The 13828-nt window shown below is 41.0% G+C and overlaps 1 protein-coding gene across 1 annotated transcript in view; it reads left to right on the plus strand.

Moving 5' to 3' along the window:
* Positions 1-2038: 2038 nt before the first annotated feature.
* The window catches only part of ARHGAP18 (Rho GTPase activating protein 18), a gene marked incomplete at both ends in the record, with an annotated part of 58154 nt that continues 46364 nt past the window's right edge, over positions 2039-13828 (plus strand). Inside the window, one exon of the mRNA XM_079532492.1 lies at positions 2039-2106. Within this exon, the coding sequence (XP_079388618.1) occupies positions 2039-2106 (68 nt within the window). The remainder of the gene's footprint in view (positions 2107-13828) is intronic.

Raw genomic sequence — 13828 nt, forward strand, 5'->3', positions numbered from 1 at the left:
TCAATTTAAAAGAAAAAGGTTGGGTCCTTAAAAAAACAATTCTTCATAAGCTGTTCAACAGTTAAGCACATGCATTTAAGAGCCAAAGGCAACAGTAAATAGGTGTAGTGACATATATTAATAGGTTGCTTTCTCATCTCATGCTGAAGTACTTCTAAAATTATCAGTGCAAACATTTGAGTGTTGCATGTGTTTGTGTGTGAGGAATAGATTTCTGCTTTTCAGACATGGCCTGAGAGATGATGCACTGTAGCTGTGCTTTGGATATAAGGGGATCCTGCCACGGTCCCAAAATTTGAAAAGAAAAAAAAAAAAAAAGTGAATTTGTGTACAAAAAGTCCAAAAAACCTAGCATGTTGCTTACAGATAAAGCAGTCTCCATAAGACATGGAAGAGCCAGGCTTTGCTAAACACACCTTTGCCTCCAGTTGTTTTCACTTACTTAAAGCACAGGCTGAACTTGAACTTCAGTGGTGGAGGAAGGGAATGGGTCCCTCAGCCGTGGCTTGAAATTTCATGGTGATATGACCCTTTTCAAAGCAGTAAAGGACAGCCCACTTTGTGTTTCATACAAGGCCACCCTTCGTTAAGAAGAAACCTGGATAAAGTTATCTGCTTAAGTCAATGACAAAGTCCAGTTATGCCCAGACATCACCCATGAACTCTGCAAAGCCAATAGCTCCCAGCTCTGAGTGCATGGCGGGTTCTGAAGGATGCGTTGGCCTTGCTCTGCCTGAGGGCAATTCTGGTCAGTTGACCATGGGGAGCAGTGCTCTACTGAATCGTAGAATCATTAAGGTTGCAAAAGACTTCTAACATTGAGTCCAACTGTCAACACATCAATGCCACATGCACTAACCATGTTGTTAAATGACACAAGTAGATGTTTCTTTAAGACCTACAGGGACAGTGGCTCCACTATCTCCCTGGACAGCCTGTTTCAAATGCATCGCTACTCTTTCTGGGAATAATTTTTTTCTAATACCCAACCTAAACTTCTCCTGCCACAACTTAAAGACATAATCTCTTGTCCTATCACTATTACCTGGGAAGAGAGGCCAATACCCACTTCAGTGCGACCTCCCTTCAGGCAGTTGTAGAGAGCAATAAGATCTCCCCTGAGCCTCCTCCAGACTGAACAATCCCAGTTCCTTCAGCTGTTCCTTAGAGCACAGGCTGGAATCTCTGTGCTCCTATTTAAGGGTGCAGCCATTCAGATAAATGAGGGTATAGACCTTGGGATGTGCCAGGACACTCAGTGCTGAATTTTTCAGATGTTTCATTGCAAGTGAAACTGTTGCATTATATATATATATATATATATATTTACTTTGAGAAGGAAAAAGAAATGCAATAGTTATGTTAACATTGAAGCCAATCCATTTCCTTGTGGCAGAAGTGGCTGCAGTCAGAAGCTGGGGAAGGACACGGCAGCGATAAGGCAGCCCGATTCCCGGTGTCCTCGTCTGACCCTGCTGCTCGCTGGAATTTTTATAATGCTAGATTATAATTTAAATAAAATCCGTTTCACATAGAAGTGAAAGCAAGCGTGGAATGATCTGCTGCTATTCATTTTTACATGCAGCGTGCACAGTAGCACTAGAAACTGAGAACAACCCCAGTTTTTATTATCAAAGCCATTCCCAAGCCGCGTCCGCGGGCAGCAGCGACGGCTCCGCCCCGTTACGCGGCGCTCAAAGCGCGGTAACGTTTGACTGCCTCCTTCGAGCGCTTCCACGCCAGCTGCAGCCCGCGGCCGGCGCGAGGCGGCAGGAGCGGGCCGCGGGCAGCCGCAGAGCTCCGCAGCCGGAAGCGGCCGCCGTGACCCTCCCGCTGGTGCTGCCGGGCACCCGGTTCCCGAGGCGGCGGCGGCGGGAGGAGGAGGAGCGGGAGGGGCGCGGTCCCGGAGAGCCGCGCTGCCGCCACCGACCCTGCCCCGCTGCGCTGCGCTCCGGCGGGAGGCTGTGCCGCGCCGAGCCGCGGCCGGGCCGCCTCGCTCCGTCTCGGCGTCCGTGGAAGGGATGCGGCGGCACGCACCATGAGCTGGCTGTCCGGCTCCCGCGGCGTGGTGCTCACCGCCTACCACCCCAGCGGCGGCACCGGCGGGTGAGTGCGGCCGGGCAGGTGCGGCCCGCGGCGGGGCCCGAGCGGAGCCGGCCCGGCAGGGGCTGCGCTGGGAGGCCGAGCGCGTCCGTCTCGGCCCGGCGTCTTTTTCGCCGCGCTTCTCGCTTTTTCCCTCCGCTCTCCTAACGCTGCGCGGGGCCTTTGGCGAGCAAGTGCCGGTTGTAGTTAAGGAACAGACGCGCTTGCTTGCTGCCCGAGCAACCCGCGGTTGTTAACACTGGGCTGTGCCCGCTGTGCGGCCCGACCCTGCGCGATCGGGTGGGGGTCAGGCTTTGTGCTTTGACTTATCATCGTGGCTTTTTTTTTTTTTTTTTTTTTCTTTCCGTTTGATTTGTTGTTTCTTATTTATTTATTTATTTATCTAATGTTGTTGATTGAGGCGAGTTGCACGTAGGGATGAGATAAACTTTTCACAGCATTTGTTGTTTTGCTTTAAATGCAGAATTGAAAATGGGCAAGGGAGGCAGCCTCCATGAAGGCTGAGCGTCTCCACGCGCCTTGCGGCATGTTTAACGCCGGCACAAATACAGTTGCCCCATAGCACTAACCACAGGCTTTTTTGGTGTGCTTTGTCCCTACGGCCCATTCAGACCCGTCCCTTCCTTGCTGAAACGGGCAACAAAGGTCCCATTGATTAAGATGGGACTTCTATTAATGCGGGAAAGCCAATTGAAACTGGGAAGGTATTGACGCTGACACACTGCTTACATATGCGCATAATGAGTGCTTCTGACCAAAGAGATTATAATCTCATTAAAAAAAGATAGATAAACAGAAGTACTGTATGTTGCCATGCAGTAAAGATAACTGATGCACCACGGTATGTCATGCCTTGAGTTACAAGAATAAGAATGGAGTTGAGAAGTGCAGCCTACCTAGTGTTTGAGCAGTGCAGGTGGCCCCTGTTCTTTCTGAGACTCTCTTCCTCTTCAGTGATGCTACTGTCAACTCTGCTGTAGCTTCTACTGTTGTCTTAACTGCATGTTGGGTCTTAACATGCACTGTCGGTCTGCAGTGTGCAGTGATCGTGCACAAATTATTCTGGTTGGGCAATACACATGGAGAGTGTGCAGAGGAACAAATGTGAGATGTGATCTTCTTAATCGTAATGTAGAAATGTGTAAGTTAAAACTGTGTAGGGCAGGGGATTTCCACATGTTTGTATTGTAGCGAAGCAACCCTTTTGGAAAGACAAACAGCCAACCTATGCTGAATTCTTATTTTCAAGGACATTCAAAACAATTAATATTGGAGATTGTATTGTTATCTGAATGTTGGAGAAGTGTGGCACTGGTGCATCCTGAATAAAGTGACGTGTTGACTGTGCTCCACATAAAGCGCATCTTCGGAAAGGGTTGTGCTTCCAAACCATTTGTTTTTTTCTTCAGGCATGGGGAGTTTTGCTAGATGAGACTGCAGTTTCACTGATCTAATAGATCACTTCACTATTCTGTTTTGGCCCTTTAAAGGCACAGTGAGCCTGTGAAGTTCTGCCTTTGGGAAAGGCTTGCCTTATCATTGGCTCATCAAGCTAAAATCTAGAAAAACCTCCGTGTGTTCACTTTGAAGTGTGACAGTTCAGCAATATTGCCTTGACAGTGTTGATGCACAGAATAGCATCAAAGCTGATTTTGGAATATAACTTTACAGTTTATGTCAAATTAATGGTTAAAAGAATATCTTACATTTTAGATGTTGATTATGGGTCACTTCTGTGTTGTACCAAGTATTTAACTAGGAATTTCTTTAGTGAAATCACAAGGGTAGGTTACCTGGTAATAGTATCCTTCCACAATACTTCCGTTTTCTCACTTCTCAGTTTTATGCTATTAGATCCACTATCCCTATATTTATTGGCTGCCTTGCTGCTCGCATATTTATGTTACCTCCTTTTCATTGTGATGTTCTACCTACACATCATTTTTCTTGATTTTCCCATGGAACTGCTTGGTGTTAAATGAACTGTAGAAAAGAAGAGTACGTCAAGTAACTTGTAACCCATGACTGTTTCGGTGGCATTTTTGGCCCTTGTAGGCATGTAAGCCTCATGTGAAACATGAAGTTCATTTACCGAAGCATAGACATCCATTGCCATTTAGGTTCCTTGCTAGGGTTTTTGCCTCATCTACTGTGGCAGAAAGCTGCAGGTCCTATGTCATATTTGCCAGCTACTTGCAGATGTTTTAGATAATAACAGTCTTTTCATAGGGCTGCGTGTGCTTATCCTTAGGCAACTGAATCCAGACAGTCCTCTGCAGGGCTATTTCTGTTCAAGAACCAGTGTGTATATATATGTATGGAAGTAAAAATATTGTTTAAATGATTATATGGTTATAATGCCAAGACTGGAGTGTCCAACAGATGGGAAATAAAATATAACAAAACTGCAAGCAACTAGATGCATGTGGAACTAAATGTATACATACCAATGTGCAAGGAAAATAAATTTCTGCTACAGTGCATCTTCAAGAGCCCAGCCTAAGAGGGCAAAATGAGTCATACTTATATGTGTTTAAATGTGATGGCCACTGGGAGTTTGCTTTGCTTTTCTCTCTCATCTTTGTTGTATCTCATAGGCTGCAGTTCTGCATTATTTCCTTCTCTGCACCAAACTGTCATGTGAGTCACAGCCTCCCTGTATGCTTCCAAAGAGTCCCTGTGCTTTCTCACCAGCAGCCAGCATGTGTGCTTTTGTTGCCACTTCATGTAATTACTGCGGAAGACCAATTTGAGTTCTGCAGCTTTGCAAGTTAATGCCATTTTAACATCATGTACTCCCAAAGGTCCTGTTTGTCTTTATATTGCTAGTGACTTGTTAAGGACATCAGTACTTTGTAAAGACTAGAATGTAGCTCTTCTTCTCCAGAGGCAATGTACTTATGCGCACACTCACTTATTTGCTGTATTTAAATATAGCATTTGGTTTGCTGACACTCACTTGCAAAATGAGAACAACAAGCTCAGTTTCCTTTAGATGGAACTAAAACCCAGACTAGTTCTGGAAAGAGTGCTGTAACCCTTGGCTACTGTAAAAGAGAAGTTTGCCACCTCCTCGGATCTCCTCTGTCAAATGACACCTGCCAGCTAGCATCCAAGGTCTCTGAGATTCACTGTATTGCTTCACTGCTGAACCCATGTGAATTTGGGAGATGTCAGCAGAAGGTGGGCAATGCGTGGCAGTGGAACAGAGTGGATCAACCTAAAAAGAAATCTAGTAGTGAACAGGAATTCATACCTTCTGTGAAGGGCAATTTCCATTCTCATTCCTTCAGAGAGAAAAGCTCTAATTTCTTTCCCTCTCTTTTCCCACCAATGGCTTGCTCTTGGAGTTGAAATCCAGTACAAAGAACTAAAGCACAGTGAGAGATGCATGTGATACTAAGTATGGAAGCAGCAACTGATGTGTTGTGATGGAGCCTTCTCCACTTTCTTTTGCAATCTGTTCATACAGCACAGATTTTGGATTTTCCACATATATATCATCTCAGCATTTGTTGTTCCTACCCCCTGTAACCTGTCTGCCATGACACCAGTATGGGTGGCTTAGCACAGTACCTGCTGTGTGTTGTTTTGCTTATGCAGAGCAAAGATCCATTGTATTACAGCTGACTTCATAAAAATCATAGCAATTTTCTTTCTACTGAGTTTATATGAACTATAAATATATGAACGTCTATAGTCTATATGAACACAGATCTTTCCTGCCTTGAATTTGCCTGCTAATTTGAATGTTTATTGTATTGTAATTTGAATGTGTATTGTGTTTATTGTCAGTGTAGTAGAATAGAGCTAATAGGCAACAGTGTGCTAAGTTTTAGTTAAAATAGTTTTCGTGTCTTTTGTGCTATATGTGTGCATAAATATATGGTGTACTGCAGACCCCTAACATGTTGCTTAGTTACCAGTGTATTAATCCCAGTAACTTGATCTACAGACAGCACAATGCAGTAGCCCACTATTTCCAGCTTCCCTGGTTCCAAATTCCTGCCTTCTCTGGTTTCCCCTTCCTCATTTTTCACTTTATTTTGTCTTTGAATTTAGCTGGCTTCTGCCTTTGGAAAAACACAGCAAACACCAATGAAGACCTCCTACTGTCAGTTAGCCTATTGTTGAGCTTCTGCACAATTTTATTTTGGTAGCTTGAATGAATAATTGTTTTTTATTCTCTATGTTCCTTCAGTCTAAAGAATTTTTTATTTTTTTTTAACATGTGTGTGTGTGACTTTTTTCTTCCTCCAATTTTTAGCATCCTTCTTTACATGTGTCCTATTATTCTGCCTCCGCCTCCCAGCCTGAATTACTTGGAATACTTCAATGTTAGTCTCATGAGTGGTCGTCCGCACAACTAAAATCATTTTTGTGCTGCTAGTTTGCCCCTCATTCAGCTGTATAAACTGCAGGCACACTTGTTTTTCTAAGGATCCTGTTGGAACTCTCTTCGAATTGCATCTCCCTTCTGCTCTGCCTGAGCTCTTCATCAGGGCTGTCCTTGCTGTACAGACATGGTCACTGGTTCTTGCACTTAGATATCCATTTATCATCTGTCAGTGTTATAAAACAACATTATTTCAATAAGCTCAGTTCACTAACTGACCTAGATCATTCTGTGTCATGGATGAAGATTGGATTTAACGCCCTTTGCTATCAGTGAAAATAGCCTATTCAGTTCTACTCTCAGTCAGGGCCTTAAGTAGGTCTCAATGAGAGTATCTGTGCTGAATCAGTGGAACTGCGTAGCAGGGGAAAATCAGGGCTCTCTGTGCACTGGCTTTCTTTTTTATTTTAACAACATACGGAGAATGAGATGACATGCTTGTCTAGCTGTAAGGAATGTGAAACATAAGAGCCTTTTGAGCGTTTTAATTAAGGACTTTCTCAAGTGTGCACAAATCTAGATGATGAAGAGCATAATACAAGACATTGCTAGATGTGCTGTTCTAAGCATGTAAACCTTGTGCAGAGCTAGAATGCAACTGACCTGCAGAACAGAGTACTGTGGGAGTCTTGTAAATCTGAACTTCAACATTTATTCTAAATGTGGCATCAAATTAATTTTTATTTTTTTGTTTCTCTAACTTATTCTTTGAAGAGCGGGGCTGATGGATTTGGTCTAGAAAAAGACCAATGGCCTTTTCTGCCTGCTGCTGTTGGCACTCAGTTAAGACATGTTAATAATCAGTTGTTACTACCGATACTTTTGTTTCATAGCTGTCCCCAGAAAGGATGAAGCTGAGTGGTTCTAAAGGCTGTTGGTACATGCTTCAGCGACGTCTGCAGTGCGAGTGCCCAGCTCTGTAATTGCTCTTTTTTACTAGAGTTACTCAGTATCTGCTTTCATTTTTTTTTTTCTTGTACAAATCAGAATACTACAGCTGAACTGAGGCCATAATTCCAGTCACTGATACAGAGAAGTTACTCTTTGAGTGGTATTGCAGATTCCTGTTTTGTATGGGTCACTGATTGTCACTTTGTACTCCTCAGTAAATGAACAAGACTAGGGATGAAAAATTCCACACTAGTAAGCCTTGAGTATTTTCAATGTGACAATGGGCTGTTTTGTGAGGACTGCTTGTTTTTCAGTGAACCTATCTCTGTCTTGGAATCTTGATCTCAAAATGATCATGTACAGGCAGGGAATTTAAATATTTCTAGCCAAACATGGAAAAAAAGGTGTTTTTTTGTTTTGTTCTGTTTTGTTTTTCTACTTTAAAGTGTTTGGCCGTGTAAAAATCAAACTGACTTGACCTATTTCATAAAGTACAATTTTAGCCACTATTTTCTGAGGTGGTTTTGGTGATATTCCAAACAGTGTAATAAATTAACACATCAGCAAAAGCTGAAGCTGTGCGCTTACTCTTTGGTTGTTGTTTCGTGCTGTCATCTATCACAACAGTATGAAAGTGAAAACAGGAACAGTCAGTTAATTGGTTGTACCTTCTCTGATGATCATTTGTTCCAAGTTCTGCTTTGTTCTGTAAAGCTGTTCCTTGACCTGCTTCCTGCAGCATCCCAGTCTTCTTCCTGTCCACCAGTCCCAAAGTCACCCTGGCAGTTTTTGTGTGGGCAAGGGGAAGTTGTATACTTTGACTTCATTTCCCTATTTGAAAACCGGGGGAATACTTACATACTGAAGTGAATAGGTGAGAATTGTTTTGTCGGTATTTAATGTGTGACATTTAAAGAACCTTTTTTTTTTTTTTTTTTTTTTTTTAACATATTTTTTACTATTTTTTATCTGTTGTTTGTTTTTATCCAATTGCCATGTCACTGTCAGAACAATAGCTGGTTGGACTTGAGGCCAGTATTGAAATGTTCCCTCTGTTAGAAATTCTCTGCCTATATTAAATTATGTCATCAAGGTCCAGAAGTATACTATATTGGGAGGTAATGGTGAGATTTGTGACTTATCTGAGAGGGTGCATGGCTATATTTCAACTGGACAAATGGATCAGGAAGCTCTGTTATGCTTGTAATTTCCCACATAGTCATATAGTGATTGTGGTTATAGCCATGGTTATGAGTCTGTGATCCTAGATTGAAAGCAAGGAGCTTGGAGCAGTAACTGAAAGCCTCAGCTGCTGAACAGCAAGGGAGTACTGGTCAACACTGTCACCTACACAGTCATTACTCATTTGGTAGTCATAGTGGGAGACCAAAGCTGTGGTTACCACGGGCTAATGGAAAGTGGTTTCTCTCTTGGCCATATGAGTGCCAAGAGAATGATAGATCAAACAACATTCATTGTATAGCTTCTAGAGCCTTACCACATTGTTTTCTTTGCCACAATTAGATAAACACTGGTAATAGCATTGCTTTTTTGGAAAAGTCCTTTCTATCAGCCGTGTTTGCAGACAATGAGCATTTGTGTCCTACTAAAATAGTTCTGATGGCTTAGCTGCATTGTCCTCATATTTCAGGTAGACTTGAGGAATATCTTTTTGTTCTGTTGAGATAGAGCTAGAGCATCTCTCAGAGGAGAGGTGCACACTATTTCCTGAAACTTTTTCTTTTCATTTCAGAAGCCTTCCAGAGCTCAAACCAGCAGAAATTTTGACGTGCAGTGACAGTAGGTATAGGCTATGGTCAAATTAGGCTAAGATGAATGGAGGTTGCAAGGAGTGGGGACATCACTGCAAGTGGAGTTTGATTCCACCTCTCACCTACACATTTTTCTTGTCCTGTCATTGGCATTTCTGATCTCATTGAACTAGGTTGAGCTGCATAAAGAAAGGAATCCATCTGTCAGTAGGTTTTTGTTTGTTTGTTTGTTTGTTTGTTTTTTGCAAATGTTGTTTTCAGACATATTGGTTTCTTCATCTGGCTCAGCAAGCAATGGCAGTGATGATACTGACACGACAAAAGTAATGGGGGCCCACAGGAGAGGAAAGGTTTGACAGCTCTCGCTGGCAACAGCCTTCATCTGTGTCAGCTTAATGTGATTATTATGGAGCCATGATTTGTCAAGATCATTCATTTTTATGAGTCCCAGTACTGACTATGACCACATTCTTTAAGAGATTGGTCTGTTATAATATAAATTTATTGGTTCAAGTTTGTTAAAAAGTATTTGATGACTTAGCTTTGTAGTGACGGATTCTTAGCCAATTCAGGAGCAGTTTGGACTTTAGCAGCCACTCTGAGTGTAGGCTGTATTTCTGGCTAATTTTGTCCATACTCAGACCATTCAGTGATTCAGTAGAGTGCCTGTCTTCTAGCTGTAAAAGGCATGTTGATTGTGAAAAGAAGTCCTTGGGATCCAGTGGCATTCTCTGGTGAGGAATACCGTGAAGAACTTGCACTTATTTCGGAGTCATAATGAAGGCAAAGCAAGCTCTCCATGACTAACTGCATAGCACAGCGTGCTTCACAAAAAGAAACAAAAGCCCAACTTTGATTCCAGTGTACTATAATGAGGTCCATTGCAGCTTCTAAATTACAATTGTTTGTTGATTGATAAGCTTGTGAAAGCTTGCTAATTAATGCTTTGTTTAAACACACCTTTCTTTGCTCTGAACTTTGCACCACAAACATCACCTTAGTTTCATAGTACACACAAAGTACTTCTTACTTGTGATAGTGCTTTGATGTGTAGTCAGAATCATGCATTTGGTTTACTATAAGGAACACAGCCTAACTTTTCATTGCAGTAATGTTTTAAGGGTAAAAGAGACTAAAGGAGTTAAATAGTAAAAGATTACGCAAATGTCATTAAAATATTATGTACTAATTAAAATGTCAAAGCATCTGTCCAGTGACCCAAATTCTTCCTACCTTTTTCTTTCAGAGAAGGATATTTGCACTGTGGTACTTGTTCTTCTTTGAGGTAAAAACATAGAAAAATAAATATGTGGTCTTTTTTCTCCTTGACAGGAGGAAGCGTTCATAAATTTTTCCATAAACTTTATGAGCTTCATGCTGTGGAAGCTAATATTTGGCACTTTGTACTTCAAATCAGAACACAGCTTATGAAAATATATGATATTAAAATCAGAGTGATCACAATATTTAGTTTTTTGAACTTTTAAAGTGATTGTTTAAGCTTAGTCATCCTCTCTTAGTGAGTGTAAGGTACACATTCACTTGTACGTTTTCACTTTCTATCAAATAATTCTGCAAATGAATAGTTATTTCATTAAACACAGACCTCAATATGGACTGCCATAATTTCTGTCTAGAAGTTTCAATTTCAATATATGTAGGTGTTTAATCTCTGAAATACAGATAAGGAACAAACTGAGTTGCTGTTGAATAGTTTTGAAGAGCGTGCTAAGGGAGCTACAGCTACTTAGCTGGTGAGAGCTGGGTGCTGGCAGTTAGGGTGAGAAACACAGCTGGAGCCAGACTGTCAATCAGAACCTCTGCATAGGGCCACACCAGTGAGAAACAGGGCAGGGTGTGGCAGGACGATAAACACTGATTCAACATATGCAATTTTACATGACAGTCCTTTCCAGCTCTTCAGATAGCGTATTATAATCTAAGCTTCCACCTAAAATGTAATGGGAGCCTTCAGCCAGGCTCTTGGCTGTTCATTCAGGCTGGCTATCTTTCCTCCCTTTCCGTTCCCTTAAATTGCAAGCTTTTGCCACTGACATAATTTGATGTTTTCAAATTAATTGGAATGGAGTTTTCGCATAGCACTTAATACTGCATGCATTGAATTTATTTTTTTTTTTTCCTGTTCACATGTGATCAGGTATAAAAATATCTGGTATTTGTTTGTTGAAGATGCGCTTCATAATTTGAAGATGTCTGGCATTGGGAAATTGGTCCTATCACTAACAGTTGAGTAGCACTCAACAGTACTTAACATTGTTTTTGTTCTTTACACGCAGTGTGCAAGTATGGCAAAAGAAAATAGGAGTTTATAGAAGCATTGGCATATGGATTACGCCTCATCTGAGCATTTCCTTTACTGAGGAAATTATTTACTCCTAAAGTTGAAGTCAGGGTTATCTAAAGTTGATGTCAGGGTTTTAACCACTAACTACATGGGGTCATTTTAAAGAGTACAGTGAGTGTCATGTCACTTTTCACTTCCTTTTTTTTTTTTTTTTTTTTTTTTTTTTTTGCTGCCCTTAAACTCAAGTGTTGTGTTGGGCTATGCAGGGTAAGACACATGGATATTGTCTGTGATCCACTCATTCTGAAAAAGCTGATTGGTGCTTCGTTACAGTGTTGCTTTATATAACTGATTGCCATCTTGTGAAATAGACTGGCAACTTTTTAGAACAACATATGTATGTATATATGTCTATAACGTAGAGAATGAGCTGAAAAAACGCATGAACTACTGACATGATGGTTTAGAAACTGTTATCTCTCAGGTTTGTAAGATGTTGCTAAAGAAAGGAGTGTTAGTTAGGAAGGAAAAAGAAGCAATTTTCCTAAATAATTTTTATTAAGAATTATCATTTCAGTATCTAAAACATTACATATATATATATATATATATATATATATTTAATAGCACTACTTAAGTCCCCGAATTCTTGTGGCTTTGTTTATGTCTTCATTTCAGTGAATTTAGTTTAATGTACTGTAAGAGCTCTTTTTCCAGCAATTTTTTCTTCTGCTTCTATAATTCTTAAAACTTTTCTTTTTTTTTCTCAGCTGCAGAGCAAGCAGCCTTTGTGTGCTATGACTACCAGCCCTCTGTTTTGATCTAGCTTTGTCTGTTTCTTCTTGCATTCTTAGAATGTAACAGTGGTCTTCTGTGGTGGTGTTCAGTTTTGGTGAACTTGTTGTGCCCACATAGAAGAGTCTGCTGATCCAAACAAGAATCAGATTTAAGAGTAAAGAAAAACAAAATGTAATGCTATTGGAGGAAGCAAGAAAAGCAAGGATTACATGAGAAAAATACTAGATCAGCTAACATATGGGATTGTTTTGTAGGGTTTTTTTTTTTTTATTTTGAACACCTAGTTCTATTAAATAATTGGTTATTTACTTTGTCTTCTGCATGTTTTATGTTTGCTCTTTCTTCTTTTCATGTGTTTGTTTCTTTTTGGTTTTTGTTTCTTTATCATTTATTTTGTGTTATGTTTTGTTTTTCTCCTCTCCTGGAACAAAGCAAAACTTCTTTTAATTCCTTATTGGTGGAAGTTCTGTCACAGTGTTCAAGTTCTGATATCCACACCTTGTTGGCAGCACAGCTGTGGATACTGTGGTAGTCATTAAGTGGCTGAGGATCCTAGAAAAGGAGACCCAAACTGAGAACAGATGAATTACTCTAGCTAATTACTCCCTGTTGTTCCTCAAGAACCAGAACTGGAAAACCTGTCATTTCTTCTACAGTGTCATCTCTGTACTAGATTAGAGGACGTTTCCATCACTTTTGGAAAGTTTTTCTAAGCAGTGAAACAACTGAGCAGCTGGAGCTCTTAAATTACAGACCAGGCATTTATGACAAGCTACCACTAGTTTCCAAACTTGCTCGTGAAAGCATTTGTATATCCAAATTGGTAGCTGTACATCTGTATACTTTGTAACTGAAAAGACATTTTTATTCATAGAAGAACCACTAAAGCTTTGCAGGGAGCTTGGTTGAAAAAATGAACATTTTTATATCTTCTCTGCCACTATTTGGGAAACACGGATGATAGCAATGGCAGAGGTAGGACAGAATCTGTGCTTCTGAGTAGCTTCCTATTTCCTTATTTGTCTACTGACATGTAAAGACTACCAGAAATATGAGGTGGGAGGGAACATATTAGTGTAGTTTTGTTTTATTTAGTGGGGTTCCAGCTGGGTCATAGGACACTGAGCCTTTGGAAGTGCTCATTAGTGTGTGTAACAAAGAGAGCTGCCTACAGTTTATCTGGATCAAATATTCTCTGAGAATCTTAGCTTAGAAAAAAGGATTTAGTAGGCAAGGAGAAGTTGCAAAGGCTCTACAGAATCATGGCATTAGCAGTTGCCCTTGAAGATAAAATGGAAGAATTGTGTGTGGGTGCCATTTTCAACCTCTTTTCTTCTGATGAGATGGCCAGATTTTTCTGCTGTCTCCTTTGTGTGGTGGATTTTTGGGGTGGAGCTGTATGAAGGACATAGCTGGATCAGGGCAAACCTGCACTGTCCTCTGCTTTTGCTGTGTCTCTTTCAGCATGGCACAGAGCAGATCTCTCTTATACAGCAATGTATGCAGCTTTTATTTGTGTCAGCTTCTCCAAGAGTAGATGACATGACTGTGGCTGCTTCTGAA

Source organism: Tetrao urogallus (genome assembly GCF_951394365.1).
Source record: "Tetrao urogallus genome assembly, chromosome: 2".
NCBI classification, from domain to species: Eukaryota; Metazoa; Chordata; class Aves; order Galliformes; family Phasianidae; genus Tetrao; species Tetrao urogallus.